This window comes from Sorex fumeus, unplaced genomic scaffold (genome assembly GCF_029834395.1).
Source record: "Sorex fumeus unplaced genomic scaffold, SorFum_2.1 ptg000072l, whole genome shotgun sequence".
NCBI classification, from domain to species: domain Eukaryota; kingdom Metazoa; phylum Chordata; class Mammalia; order Eulipotyphla; family Soricidae; genus Sorex; species Sorex fumeus.
The window spans coordinates 962,318-976,615 of NW_026606129.1; the positions used below are offsets into that span (position 1 = coordinate 962,318).

At 61.6% G+C, this 14,298-nt stretch overlaps 1 protein-coding gene across 1 annotated transcript; it reads left to right on the plus strand.

The window, feature by feature from the left end:
- Window positions 1-904: 904 nt before the first annotated feature.
- GRK1 (G protein-coupled receptor kinase 1) lies at window positions 905-9,628 on the plus strand. The gene is made up of 7 exons (XM_056129807.1): window positions 905-1,603; window positions 4,341-4,468; window positions 5,743-5,900; window positions 6,027-6,110; window positions 7,653-7,777; window positions 8,164-8,365; window positions 9,330-9,628. Exons 1-7 carry the CDS (start codon window positions 905-907, stop codon window positions 9,626-9,628), a joined length of 1,695 nt encoding a protein of 564 aa, XP_055985782.1.
- Window positions 9,629-14,298: the final 4,670 nt, after the last annotated feature.

Sequence of the window (14,298 nt, forward strand, 5' to 3'; positions counted from 1 at the left end):
GCCGTGTCTGCGTGAAGCCGAGGTTTCAGCCGCTTCAGTGTGCTGGTAGGTCTCAGGTACGTGCAGCTGTGGCCTGGGTATGGCCCAGGGGCGTCTCTGGGGCGCCAGGTCTCTGACAGGTGTGTGCCACATCTGCCCCAGGTGAGTTCAGGTGAACCCCAGGGATTCTCAGGTGTCCCCCAGGTGTGTGTCACATATTCACCAGGTGATTCCAGGTGAATCCCAGATGTGCCCTTGGTGAGTCCTAGCTGTGCTCAGGTGTGGCCCCAGGTGAGTGCAGGTGAGAGTGAAAGTGGCGCCCACGTGTCAGGGCCTCCTCCGCACCTGCCGTGTCTGTGGCCTCTACCTTCCACTCTTGGACCACCTGGAGGCCTTTTTGGACCTCCTGCAGAGTGCAGGCGACCCAGTGGCCAGGCTGTCGTGGCCCTGCCCTTTCCCGAGGGCCCTGAAGATGCCCCGAGCTGTCTCCCTTGGGCGCCTCACTGCCCACCTCTCCTTTGGCCTGGCCAGCCTGTCCTGTGCCTGCTCCCACTGCCGGCCCTTGCCACCTCTCCCCACCCCTCTCCTTGGGCAGAGCCAGGACCGGGCACTCTGGGCGTGGGGGCTTGTCCTTCCTCAGAGACGGCACACGCAGCCTTGCTGGAAGGAGTGGGCAGCTTAATCCTGCGGAGCGGCTTAGGGGATTGGTTTCTCTGGTGCTGGCTGGCGTCCTCCCTGACCTCCCGGACAGGCCTGAACTGGGTCAGCCCGGCCTGCCCGCTCCTGGCGTTGCCCCGGCCAGCCCTGCAGTGGTGGACGCCTCCTGGTCCCAAGACGGCAGGCCTGGTCTTGGGCCCAGGGTGTTCCCGGGGGCTGACTCCCGGCCTCTCTCGCTGGCGCCTGACGCGGTGGGCCCAGTGCCGGGATGGATTTTGGATCCCTGGAGACGGTGGTGGCCAACTCCGCCTTCATTGCGGCCAGGGGCAGCTTCGATGGCAGCGGTGGCCCATCCTCCCGGGACAGGAAGTACCTGGCCAGGCTCCGGCTGCCACCCCTGTCCAAGTGTGAGTCTCTGCGGGCCAGCCTGGACCTGGCCTTCGAGAGTCTGTGCACGGAGCAGCCCATCGGCAAGCGGCTCTTCAGGCAGTTCCTGGAGGCTGAGGGGCAGCACGCGCCGGCCCTGGGCCTCTGGAAGGACGTCGAGGACTACGACATGGCCGAGGATGAGCTGCGGCCGCAGAAGGCCCAGGCCATCCTGGCCGAGTTCCTGGACCCCCAGGCCCAGCTCTTCTGCGGCTTCCTGGACGAGGAGACTGTGGCCCAGGCCCGGGAGGGGCAGCCGGCGGGCGGGGACGGGCGCTTCGGGCCGGTGCTGAGGGCCACGCTGGCCCACCTGAGCCAGGAGCCCTTCCAGCAGTACCTGGGCAGCCTCCACTTCCTGCGCTTCCTGCAGTGGAAGTGGCTGGAGGCGCAGCCCGTGGGCCACGACTGGTTCCTGGACTTCCGCGTGCTGGGCAAGGGCGGCTTCGGGGAGGTGTCCGCCTGCCAGATGAAGGCCACCGGCAAGCTGTACGCCTGCAAGAAGCTGAACAAGAAGAGGCTGAAGAAGAGGAAGGGCTACCAGGTGGGCGGCCTCGTCGGCGAGCGTGCGCGTCTGCCGGGGACGTGGTCTCCACAGGATGCGTGCACTTACTATGCGTAGCATGCGTAGTGCGTGTGGTGCGTGTAGTGCACGTAGCATGCATCATGTGGATGGTACAGACAGCATGCATAGGCTATGGAGGGTGGATCTGGTGTGCAGGTACATGGAGTGTATCTACAGCATGACAAGATACATTGCACGTAGTGTGTAGTGCATGCCTAGGGCACAAAGTACATACATATGGCATGCAGAGTATGCTCAGTACATATTACATGTAGAGAGTGTACATAGTATGCATGTTTATATAATACATAGTATATACGGTACGCCTAACAAGCATCGTCTATGTTATATATGTAGTATACATGCTATAGATCATATAGATAGTACATGCAGTATACGTCGCATCCACTTCATGCATAGTATACCTAGCACATATGGCGTATATATGTAAAATGTATGTACATACAGTGTATCTATAGTTTGCCAATATACATTATACATAGTATATACAGTGTATCCTAGCATGCATAGTACATATGGCATAGTAGTATGTGTAGTGTATGTCATATAGATAGTACATATAGTATACATAGCATAAATAGTGTGTATATGGTATGCATGTATGTAGAGTGTATCTATAGTATGCATAATATATACACTGTATGCATAGTCTGCACAGTACACATAATGGTCACGGTCATGGTCCTCCCGTTGTTCATCGATTTGCTCGAGCAGGCACCAGTAACGTCTCAGCAAATTGTGAGACTTGTTAATGTTTTTGGCATATCGAATACATCAGGGGAAGCTTGCCAGGCTTTGCTGTGCGGGCGAGATACTCTTGGTAGCTTGCCGCGCTCTCTGAGAGGGGTGGAGGAATCGAACCCGGCTCAGCCGGGTCAGCTGCACACAAAGCAAACGCCCTACTGCTGTGCTATCGCTCCAGCCGTGTACATATAATGTGTAAATAATACGCATGTATATTCGTTGATTGCCTCGAGCAGGCCCCAGTAACGTCTCCTTCATCCTAGCCCTGAGATTATATTCAAGGCTCTTTAGGAGAATGAGACCCATCATTGTTACTGGTATTTGGCATATTGGGTAGGCCACGGGGAGTTTGCCAGACTCTGCCCTGTGGGCAGGCTACATTTGATAGCCTGCAAGTTTGTCCAAAGTAGGAATGAGATAATAAGATGTCATAAAAAGATGTCTTGATAAGATTTTGGCATTTGCGGCCGCGCGGTTCCGGGAGCTGAATTTTATAGTCTCTGAGTCTTGGCCGTTGATGGGATTACACGGCGCCAGTATATAGTGTATCTATATTATGCATATTGTTCACATAGTATATATACTGTATATCGTATAAACAGCATATGCAGTATCGTATTATGCATAATATTTATAGCATAAACTGTATTCACAGCATATATAGTATACATAGTATAATACCACATATAGTATAAGTAGTGTGTGTAGCAATAATATTATAAATAGCATGTGTAATATACATAGTATACGTAATGTGCATAGTATATGTTGTATATATCATATACATAGTATCTAAAATATGTGAAGTATATATAGTATACCTGGTCTGTAGTATACATAGTATCTGTGTGTAGTGTTTATTGTGTGCATAAGTCTATATAGTGTATGTGGCATATGTTCCAGGGATGCTCACAGGTGCTGACCCCTCTTTGCGGCCTGCCTCTGCTGCCGGCAGTCAGCGCTGAGGGCCCTGCGTGGTGCCCATCTGGTGGGCATGCCCCCTGCTCTGCACGAGCCCCCCGCCCAGTCTAGGCTGCGCCTGGTGGGGGTCCAGGCACCAGCCTCACTTTCAGCCCTGAGTCTCGGAGACAGTGCTGGGGGTGGGGGGAGTCTGGTTCTCCAGAGCCTTAACTCCGACCTGGAGGCCTTCCCAAAGCCTGGCTTGTGTTGTCCAGGCGGGGTCCGGGCGGGGCAGACGCCCCTCTGGACCCCGGGTGCTCAGCCATGGCCCCTGGAGCTGCCGAGCCTTCAGGCAGGAGGGAAGGCGGGGCACCCCGGGCGCCCACTCTCCGCACCTGCCCCGTCCCCCACGGCCGCCTGAGCTCTCCCCACGTGACTCGGCCCCCAGCTCCTGTGCGGCCCCTCTGGCCCAGAGCCCGCCTGCCCCCAGGCCCGGCTCAGCTGCACGCACAGCAGGCACAGGCCCCACGGGCTCCATGGGCGGGCAAGCCTGGGAAACCACAGGCCCGCCCAGCACTGCTCATGGCTCAGTGCTCACGGCCACTGTGACCCGTCATGAAGGGCCAAGGGCCACGGAGCGGGTCATGGCCCCTGCCACACGCAGCCTGGATCACAACTGCAGCCTCGGTTTCGTCGCGTGCACGCGGGTGTGTGCAAGTCTCTCGGACTGTGACTGTCTCCTTGCGCCCATGCATAAGCGTGTGGTGTGGCCCCACACGTAGGCAGCACGCGGGAGACATGTTTGGGCTTGTACATGTGCTTTTGTGCGACCAAGCACGGCTCATGCTTATACTCTGCACGTGCGGCTGTGTGTGTCTTGTGTGTGGGCTGTGTTTCTCTGTGCACGCTGCATGAGCCTCCTCATGCGTGTGTGTCCCGTGTGCCTGTGCCGCGTGGGCAGGGAGGCTGGGGGCATTTCCGGCGTGTGGGGCCTGGACTGTGTCCACGGCGTCGTCCCTGCTGACCAGGCCGCTGGCACCCTCGCTCCCAGGGCGCCATGGTGGAGAAGAAGATCTTGGAGAAGGTGAACAGCAGGTTCATCGTCTCTCTGGCCTACGCGTTTGAAACCAAGACTGACCTCTGTCTGGTGATGACCATCATGAACGGCGGAGACCTCAGGTGAGGTCGCCACTCCCCGTGGGCCCGGGAGGGGCTGCCAGCCGGGGCTCTGCCCGCGAGAGCGTGAGCGCGGCCGTGGCCTCAGGCCCGGCTCTGTGCCCCGAGAAGGCAGACACCCTCTGGAGGGCTGAACTGGGGGAGGGCAGGCACAGGGACGGGCCCAGCACTGTCCACTGCCCCTCTGCGGGCTGCAGGGTGCCGCCAGGGAGTGGCAGGGAGTGGCTCGTGTCGGCTTGGCTACCTGGTCGCTTATCTGAGTCCTGCCCATGGGACAGGGATCAGGGGCAAGTCAGAGCTCACCCGGGAGACACACGTGTCCCCCACGAGCCGTGCGTGGTAGCAGCAGGGGCAAGGCTCCTGGCCGCCTCCTCTCTGCGTCTGTCTGGGCCCCGTCCCTGAAGGCCCCTGACAGGAACCCCGGAGGGCCGGTGCACCAGGGAAAGACTGACACCAGCAAGTAGAAACGCTCGCCTGCCCGGCTCCACTGTGCGCCCGTGCCAGCTCACGCCGCCTCTGCTCCACGCGTGTGCCCCGCGCTCTCTCACGCACCGTGCCCACCACACGGCCCCCCTCTCACGATCCCATGGGCCGGGCTGGGCACGGTCCCGCCTTCTGCCGCAGGGTGCTGTGACACTCTTCTTTCTCCCTCTCTGTTCTGCTTCACTACCCGGGCACAGAGGGGCGGTTCGTACCGTCCTGTGCCCTGTGAACCGAATTAGCCTCGGAGGAGCTTCGGGGACTGGCCTCCACTCACTGCCTTTGCTGTGCAGGGCTGTGCTGAGTGTCCACACTCGCACCCGCATACATGCCAGCAGGTGCTGCCCTGCTCTGCTCTCTGCTCCCTGCTCTGTTGACCGGTGCTGTTCAGTGTCGGCTTTTGCATACAGCCCCGGCTGTGCTGATCTGCACGGTGCTTCTCTGCTTTATAGCCCACGTCTCCATCCCACCCCAGGGCGCCCAGCCCACACTGCACTCGCCGTATGGACACGCTGTGTCGCACTGGCCATGCGCCAGAGCCCGGAGCCCGGCCTGTGCCCCCAGCAGGATGCAGCCCTCCGCATTCCTCATGTCCTGGCACTGTGGGGCCAGCTACCGTCTTTCCTTTCTTGGGGAGGGAAGCCGGGAGGTCGTTCCCCGGGGCGAGGGGGCCGCGGGGCCTCCCTGCCCAGGTGGGCTGCGGGCTCTGGGTCGGTGCCGTCCCCACCCGCCACACAGGGAGGACCGGCCGAGGAGGTCAGTGAGCGCAGGACACGCGGGGCTTCTCCCCCCGCTAGGTACCACATCTACAATGTCAACGAGGAGCAGCCTGGCTTCCCCGAGCCGCGCGCCGCCTTCTACACCGCCCAGATCCTCAGCGGCCTGGAGCACCTGCACCAGAGGGCCATCGTGTACCGCGACCTCAAGCCCGAGAACGTGCTCCTGGACGAGGACGGTGGGGACCCCCACCCCGCTCTGCCCCTCCCCTCTGCTCTCCCTCCCCCCCTCGCCCTGAAGCTCAGAGACCCTGTGCCTCTGCTCCTTGGAGCTGCTTGTGACCTGAGCCCTGTCTGCTTCCCAGGCAACGTCCGCATCTCAGACCTTGGGCTGGCCGTGGAGCTGCAGGAGGGGCAGACCAAGACCAAGGGCTACGCAGGGACCCCAGGTACGAACTGAGAGCACAGGCGGGGGGCTGGGCTCCCTGGCCCATGGACCCCTGGTGGGAACGAAGCCAGCCCTGGTGTACGGCCGTGTTGGTCCTGACCTACGTCCGACAGGGATGCCCACGTCCTGGTGTCGGACCAGGCAGCAGGTCTGTCTTGAGCCTGAGTCTCGAGATCAGTGCTGAGTGGGCATTCAGGCCAGTGTGGCTGCTGGCCGCGGCCCACGGTGACCAGTCCACCGCAGGGCAGACCCGAAGACGTGGGGCTGCTGTACTCCAGTGTGACCCGGAAGGCTACCGCCTGCGCCTCGGTGGAGCACAAAGACAGGCCTTCCCGGGAAAGGGGCTGCCCTTGGACAAGTGTGTATGCAACAGATGCTACTGTGCCTGAGCGTGCGCACGTGTCTGCGTGTGCATGAGTGTGGACACATGTCTATGTGACACATGTCTGTGTGTACATGGCTGTGTGTGCATGAGTGTGTCCATGTGTCTCTATGAGTGCATGCAAATGTCCACATGTACTTGTGTTCGTATGTGCATGAGTGTGTGCCTGTGTCTGTGTGCATGAGTGTGTACATGTCTCGGTGTGCCTGTGCGTGGGTGTGCATGGGTTTGTGTACAAGTGTGTGCACATGTCTGTGAGTACAAGAGTGTATGCACGTGTTTGTGTGTACATGTGTCTGCATGAGTGTGTGCACAGGTCTGTGTGCTTGTGTATGACTGTGTGCATGTGTCTGTGTGCATGAGTATGTGCACATGGCTGCATGTGGACATGCCTGTGTGTCCGTATCTCAGTGTGTGCACATTCCTGTGTGCATGTGTCTGTGTGTGTATGAGTATGTGCACATGTCTGTATGTGCAAGCATCTGTGTGTCTGTGCATGGATAAGTGCACATCTCTCTGTGTGTGCATGTCTCTGTGTGCCTGGGTATGAGTGTGTGCACATGTCTGAGCATGCATGGGCCTGTATGCATGTCTGTGTGTGCACGCAGAGTGTATATACATCTCTGTGTCCATGCATGAGTGTGTACACAGCATTCTGCGACCCCCACCTCCTGCCTTTGCTCCCACTCTGGTATAGAGGGAGGCAGCTGACTGGAGGGTCACAGTAAAGCAGCTGGGGCTGGGGCTGGGCCTGCCCATGTGACGGCCAGGGGGTACTCACCTGCCGTCATGCATGCCATGTGCACCCTGGACAAGTTCCTGGTTATTCTCTCTGCTCTGTATTTTATTTTGGGGGGTGGGGTGGGGAGTTTTTGGTCACACCCAGCAATGCTCAGGGGTTACTCCTGGCTCACAATTAACTCCTGGCAGTGCTTGGGGGACCATATGGGCTGCCGGGGATGGAACCCGGGTCGGCCGCGTGCAAGGCCAATGCCCTCCCTGCTCTGGCTCCTGCCTACATTCCGGCGGCCTGTGCTTCTGGCCTGTTGGTGCTTTACCAACACCTTCTATGCTGTGGCCACCTGGTCTGCGTGTTGTGACACCCCCCCCCGACCCCAGGCTCTGTGCCAGTCTCCAGTGCTCTGTGCTCTGTGCCTGCAGGGTTCATGGCCCCCGAGCTGCTGCTGGGGGAGGAATACGACTTCTCTGTGGATTACTTCGCCCTGGGGGTCACCCTATATGAGATGATGGCAGCCAGGGGACCCTTCCGGGCCCGTGGAGAGAAGGTAGGTGGGCCCTAGTGACGCTGAGCAAGCTGTCACCAGCAGAGTGGATGTCAGGGTGGAGAGGGAGGACCATGGCGGGCTAGGTGGGAGGTCCCTTCTGCTGTCTGCCGGAACCCAGGGGCCTTGTTCCCTGAGGCTCCCCACTGTCCCCCAAGCCCCCTGTCCTGTGTCTGTCCCCGTGCCGGGCGGGTGCCACGGGGGAGGTGCAGCCACAGGCCCGGAGAGGCCCGGCCCCGGCTCTGGCTGGCCCGAGACTGAGTCCTCCCACGCTTACTTCCAGGGTGGGGGACCCCAGTGCCAGTGTCTCCCTGGGGTGCTCCGGGCTCTCAGGCGCCCAGCATGGAGGGCGGGGGGCCGGCCTGACGCTCAGGGCCACGGACACGCAGGTGGACAACAAGGAGCTGAAGCAGCGGGTGCTGGGAGCGGCCGTGCAGTTCCCTGACACCTTCAGCACCGCCTGCCGGGACCTGTGCACAGCACTGCTGGACAGGGAGCCGGCACAGCGGCCGGGCTTCCGCGATGGCAGCTGCGACGCGCTGCGTGGCCACCCCTTCTTCCAGGACATCCGCTGGAGGCAGCTGGAGGCGGGTACCGTTGGCAGGGGCGGGGGCGGGTACCGTTGGCGGGCGGGGGTGTGGCAGACCTGCTGGCCCATGGATTACTCGCGTGGCCGTGCTGCCACAGAAGACCAGGGCAGGGCTGGAGCGATAGCACAGCAGGTAGGGCGTTTGCCTGACCCTGGTTCGATCCCCAGCATCCCATATGGTCCCCTGAGCACAGCCAGGAGTAGTTCCTGAATGCATGAACCAGGAGTAACCCCTGAGCATCGCCGGGTGTGACCCAAAAAAGAAAAAAAAAAAAAGACGAGGGCAGGGCCCTCGCCGTCCACTCATGGCTCCCACATGTCCCCTCGGACACGGTCCCCACAGACATATCCTCATCCTCATAGTCTTGCTCCCACTGGTGCCCCCCGGGTCTGGACTCTGCTCACGCACGCCCGGGCTGGCAGCAATGTGCTGAATCTTCTGGCAGTGAGTGTAGGGTCCAAGCCAGGGCAGACCTGCTGGCATTTGGTGCCCTGGCCCGGCAGGGCTTCCCTCACTGTCTGCCTGGGAGAAGATCCTTCACTGGGTCAGTGTTTGTTGTGCAGGGCAGGAAGCTGCGTGTGCACCTGTGCATGGACATGTATGTGTGTGTACATGGACATGCATGAGCGTGCACGTGTTCAAGTGTGTGTGTGCACGTGTGTTCACCGGTCCATGTGTGGGTCTGTGTTTTTGTGTAAATCTGCACACACTGCATTGCAAACACCCTGAGTTTGTGTGGACACGTGTGCACATAACCACACCCTTCTGTGCGTACGTGCGCCCACGCCCACGTGGTCCTACGTGTACAGGGTGACAGTGCACGTGTCTGCCTGTGCCTTCCCTCAGGCCCCGGCCGAGGTCAGGGGCAGAGGCCGTGCCGTGGCCGTGGGGCAGGGGCATGTCCTGCCGGGTCGCCGTCACACCACACGCCATCGCCATCACGTGTGTCCCTGTGTTTGTCGCAGGGATGCTGGAGCCGCCCTTCATCCCGGACTCCAGGACTGTCTATGCCAAGAACATCCAGGACGTTGGTGCCTTCTCCACCGTCAAGGGGGTGGTTCTGGACGCGAGCGACACGGAGTTCTTCCAGGAGTTTGCCACGGGCAGCTGCTGCATCCCCTGGCAGGAGGAGATGATCGAGACGGGCGTCTTCGGGGAGCTGAACGTGTGGCGGGCGGACGGGCAGATGCCCGCCGACATGACGGGGGTGGGGGCGGAGGAGGCGGCCTCCACCTCCAAGTCGGGGCTGTGCCTGCTGTCCTAGCCGGAGGCCGTGGGGCTAGAGGCTGGCGCCGTGATGGTCGGGCCCGTGCGGCCACTTCCGTAGCCTGCCAGGCAGCGTGGCTGGGCGGGAGAGCTGGCCCCGAGGCGGGAGCCCACGGCTGGGGGTCCCTCTGCCTCTCCCGCCCACTGGCAAGAGGGAGCGTCCCAGCTCGGCCCCACTCCCTCCTTGGGGCTTTGTGCCTGTCTCTGTCCAGCGGGTCTCGCCCTCTGCCTCCCTGTCCCCGTGCTCCGGACGCCTCCGGCACATCAATATTTCAGGAGCGTGAGGCTCCCCTTTCAGCCGCGCCTCTGCATCAGGGGCCCGGAGAAGGCCACCTCAGGCTGGCCTGGAGACGCCCATTCTCACAGGAGGGGGTGCCTGCCTCCGAGGGGCACCTTACACTTCGGAACTGAATCTGGACCCACCCTCGCTGGGCTCCTGGAACGGAGGGGCAGGGCCGCTGCCGCCCAGCACCTGTTCCGCCCGCCTGCATTATTCACGACTGGGATTATTTCAGGGATCACATTCGGCCCCGGGGTTTGCTTCTGTTTGTGCTCTGCTCTGCTCCAGGACTCGTCCTGGATGGCACTGGGCAGGGTGGGTGAAGTCCTTGAGGCCCTCTGAGGGCCAGCGAATACAACCTGGGGCCCTGTCTGCTCATGCATGCCAGTTCTGGCTGGGTCACAGGACAGCCCCCAGGGCCCGAGCACAGGACAGACAGACACTGGACCCCGAGCACAGGACAGACACGGCCCCGAGCACAGGACAGACACTGTGGGGTCAGACCCACTCTGCTCTCCCTGTCTGAAGCCAGCCCAGGCCACTGCACAGAAGGCCCAGACTCATCCTACAAGATGTCCCGATGGACAGGTGTGGACCCAGCCCACGCCCCCTCATCAGAAAGAGCAATGCTCTGGGCTGGAGTCTCTGGGGCCGCTGGTGTATTGTGAATTTCCATCCGAAGTAGAGTTGTCGTGGAGTCTGTGGTCCTGACAAGGCTGATCTTTTCTGCCCAGTTGGTTGAGACATCATAGCTCCCCAAGTCCCGCTCGCTCCCACATGTCCCCACGGACACGGTCCCCACAGGCATGTCCTCACAGTCCTGCTCCCACGGGTGCCCCCCGGGGCTGGGCTCTGCTCACGTGTGCCCAGGCTGGCAGCAATGTGCTGAATCTTCCAGCAGTGGGTGCAGGGTCCAAACCAGGGCCGACCTGCTGGTCCAGGCAGGGCCTCCCTCACTGCCTGCCTGGGGGAAGATTGTTCATTCTGTCAGTGTTTGTTGCAGAGGACAGAAAGCTGTGTGTGCACCTGTGCGTGGGCATTGTGTGCACATGTGCATGTCCACGTATGCACACATGTATATGTTTACCAGTACATGTGCATATGCATGCCCAAGCACAGGAGAGCACGCATGCCTGAACCCAAGAAGGCAACAAGGAGAGGGGGTCTCAGAAAAGAGGAAGAGTCCTGGTCAGGATGGGTTCCCAGATCAGGAAGGGATCCCCAGATAAGGAAGAGATCCCCAGATCAGGAAGGGGTCCCATATCAGGAAGGGATCCCAGATCAGAAAGGAGTCCTCAGATCAATAAGGGATCCCCAGATCAGGAAGGGGTTCCCAGATCAGGAAGGGGTCCCAGATAAGGAAGTGATCCCAGATCAAAAAGGGATCCACAGATCAGGAAGGACCCTAGATCAAGAAGGGATCCCAGATAAGGAAGGGGTCCCCACATCAGGAAGGGGTCCCCAGATCAGTAAGAAATTCCTAGATCAGGAAGGGATCCCAGATCAGAAAGGGATCTGCAGACCAGAAAGGGATCCCAGATCAGGAAGAGATTCCCCAGATTAGGAAGGGATCTGCAGATCAGGAAGTGATCCCAAATCAGGAAGGGCCCCGGATCAGGAGGGGCTCTGGGGAGAGTAGAGGCTAGTCCTTACCTGCACTGGCCTCAAATGCTGCCCACGTCCTCCGAATCTGTGTCAAAATAGCAGAGGGCCACTGGTCACTGAGGCAGCCAATGCTGTGAGTGCCAGGCATCAGTGATGTGTGAGGACCAGAAGGCCCTGCCCAGCCCCTCTGTCCCTTGGGCATGGCATCACAGAGACTTTCGCTCAGGGCCCTCTGGGGGGTGTGCACATGAGTGGATGCGTGCACCTGTGCGCCAGGGCATGCCAGCATGTGCACTGCCAGTGAGCAAAGCCATGTGCTCACATGTGTGCCAACATGAACAAGCCTGTGTGTGCCTCACATGTGCCAATATGGTCTAATACACACGTGTCAGTGCATGATGATGTGTGTAACCATGTGTGTGCACATGCCTGCAGTGGCCATATGGGTTAACATGTGTGCACTGACATGATTATGTGGCCATGTGTGATGACATGTGCATGCGTGGTCAAACTCACCTGTGTTCTGTGCATACAACGAGGTTGAGTCCATATGTGTCCCTGTCATGTAACTCCTCTGTGGGGCTGGACAGTGCGGGCACACAGAGTGAGCCAGGTTTTCCGCCGCCCTGAGGGACCCTGCCCCCCCCCCCCCCCCAGACCTGCATGCAGCCTTGGACGCTCCCTGGGAAGGACACAGGGCAGCCCTGTACTTGCACCGTTACGTGAACATTCTAGTCGTTTCTCTGTACAAAGACGCAGATTCAGCGGCACGATAGGCCTCAGCCAGCCGCAGGGCTCAGCTCTGGGGTCGGCCCTGGCATCAGGCCCTGCAGTGGGACCCGCGTGCTTGCGTGGGTGCTGCTTCGGGGAGCCTGGCTCTCCCCGCCCTGCCTCTCAGCTGTCCTTGAAGCCCAGAGGTGCTGGGTGAGCCGCAGAGGGGCCGCGAGGGCAGGTGAGGCCCAGCTGGCGGGTCCTGGCCGTCAGCCCCCCCCCCAGTTCTGCTGACCAAGTCCCAGCCCCTGGGGCCACATGGAGCCCCCGGACGCGGCCCTGCTGACCCGGCCTGTGGCCCTCTCTGTCCTACCCTGGGCCCCTCTCACGCGGCTCCTCCACTGCTCCTGGCCCGTGTCGGGGCCTGATGGGCTTGTGGGGTCTTTCCATGGTCCCCGGCAGGCCACGGGGGCCCAGCTTAGGCCAGGGTGGGGCTCCGGTCCTGCGCTGTGGCCTCCTCATGTGCCCAACACTGCAGGCAGGTCCCTGAGGCTGGTCTCGCCCGACACCAATGGGGCCGTGGGCTCGCTTGCTGCTGGCCTGTGGGGACTCTGCTCTCGTACAGCTGATGTCCAGAGCCCACGTGTGTGCGTGTGTGTGCACGTGTGTGCATATGGGTGTGCGTGTGTGTGTGCACGTGTGTGCATATGTGTGTGCGTGTGTGTACGTGTGTGCCCGCTCTGCGCCGCACCCTGCAGCTTGCCCAGCGGGGCCATCTGCAGACTCCCTCCACGGCCTGTGAGGTGGGCAGGCTGGCTCAGCCTGAGAACTGAGGGTCTCAGACACACCTACCCAGACCCCTGTCGTGCCCCCACAGCCGGCCGCTTTGTCCTGAGCTCTGAGGACCCTTCCAGGCTCCCCTTCTGTGGGAGAGGGTCTCAGAACGGTGGGCAAGGCTTCCACACGCTCAGCCCTTTTGTCCTCCGTGCTCCGCCCTCTGTGCGGAAGCTCACGGACACGCCTGCAACACCGTGGGGCAGAGGCTCACGACACACGTGCAGCCCCCTGGGTAGAGGCCTATGACACGCGTGTGACTTCGTGGGGCAGAGGCCCCGTGGAGATGCAGTGCGTGCTGTGTCGCCTCCAACAGGGCGGTGGGGGCGGCCCCGCGGAGAGACAGGGACCTGTCCCCTGCAGGCACAGGTGGGGGCGCCCGCGCGGTGAGCAGGTGCAGGGCTGGGGCGGGAGGGGTGCAGGGAGGGTGGAGGCAGCGAGAGGCGGGGCCATCTGCCAGACTTGTCACCGCAGCCCTGGCTGCTGCTGGCAGGGGACAGCTGACTTCCTGGTGCAGGTGCCTGCCGCAGCCAGGGGATGCAGCGCCCCGCGGTGCCCCAGCCGCAGCCGGGGCACTTGGCCCTGCTGGACAGGACAGGTGAGGCTCCCGGGAAGGCCCTGGGCCCTCCTGCCCTCCCCTCCCCCCCCTCCTCCCTGTGGGCAGCAGCCTTAGTCTTGGTGCTGGGGCAGCTGTGGCCAGAGAGCTGACCGAGGGGGGTGTGGGCCCAGAGGGGGGGGGCCCTGGGGGCCACTGGGGTTCAGCCTCAAGGCCCAGCCGGGACCTGGGAAGCCTCCGTGTCGCCAGAGCTTGCTCATGTCTGACGGGAGCACAGAGCAGCGGCCTCCCCCTCGCTGCCCCCAGGCCTGCCCCGAGCCTCCGGCAGGGTCCCCCCAAGCAGGTGCAGTGTTAGATGGGAGCTGGCAGGAGCCACCTGCCTGTGGGACGGGCAGGGCAGCCGTGTCCCTGCTGACCGTCACTCGCACCGGGCAGCCCCGGATGCTGGCGGGTCGGCTGCCCCGGCCACTCAGCCCCCAGAGGCCCCGCGATGAGCTCGTCCTCCCGGGGCCTGGCCTGGCGTGCATGGGCCCCCATGCTCGGCCCTCACCTGTGCTGGGCGCGGCTGCCCCCCTCAGAACCCCCGGGACGGGCTCGGTACGTGGGTGTGCCCGGGATCGGCTCAGGTGTCCTGCCTGCGGGGGCTGCTGCGACCCGGAGTGTGCCCAGGTGGGCTCCAGAG

Coding starts and splice junctions, on each gene's coding strand:
- GRK1 (XM_056129807.1), top strand. CDS start 905: ATGGATTTTGGATCCCTGGAGACGGTGGTGGCCAACTCCGCCTTCATT. Junction 1,604..4,340: donor AGAAGAGGAAGGGCTACCAG/GTGGGCGGCCTC, acceptor CCTCGCTCCCAG/GGCGCCATGGTGGAGAAGAA. Junction 5,901..6,026: donor CGTGCTCCTGGACGAGGACG/GTGGGGACCCCC, acceptor TCTGCTTCCCAG/GCAACGTCCGCATCTCAGAC.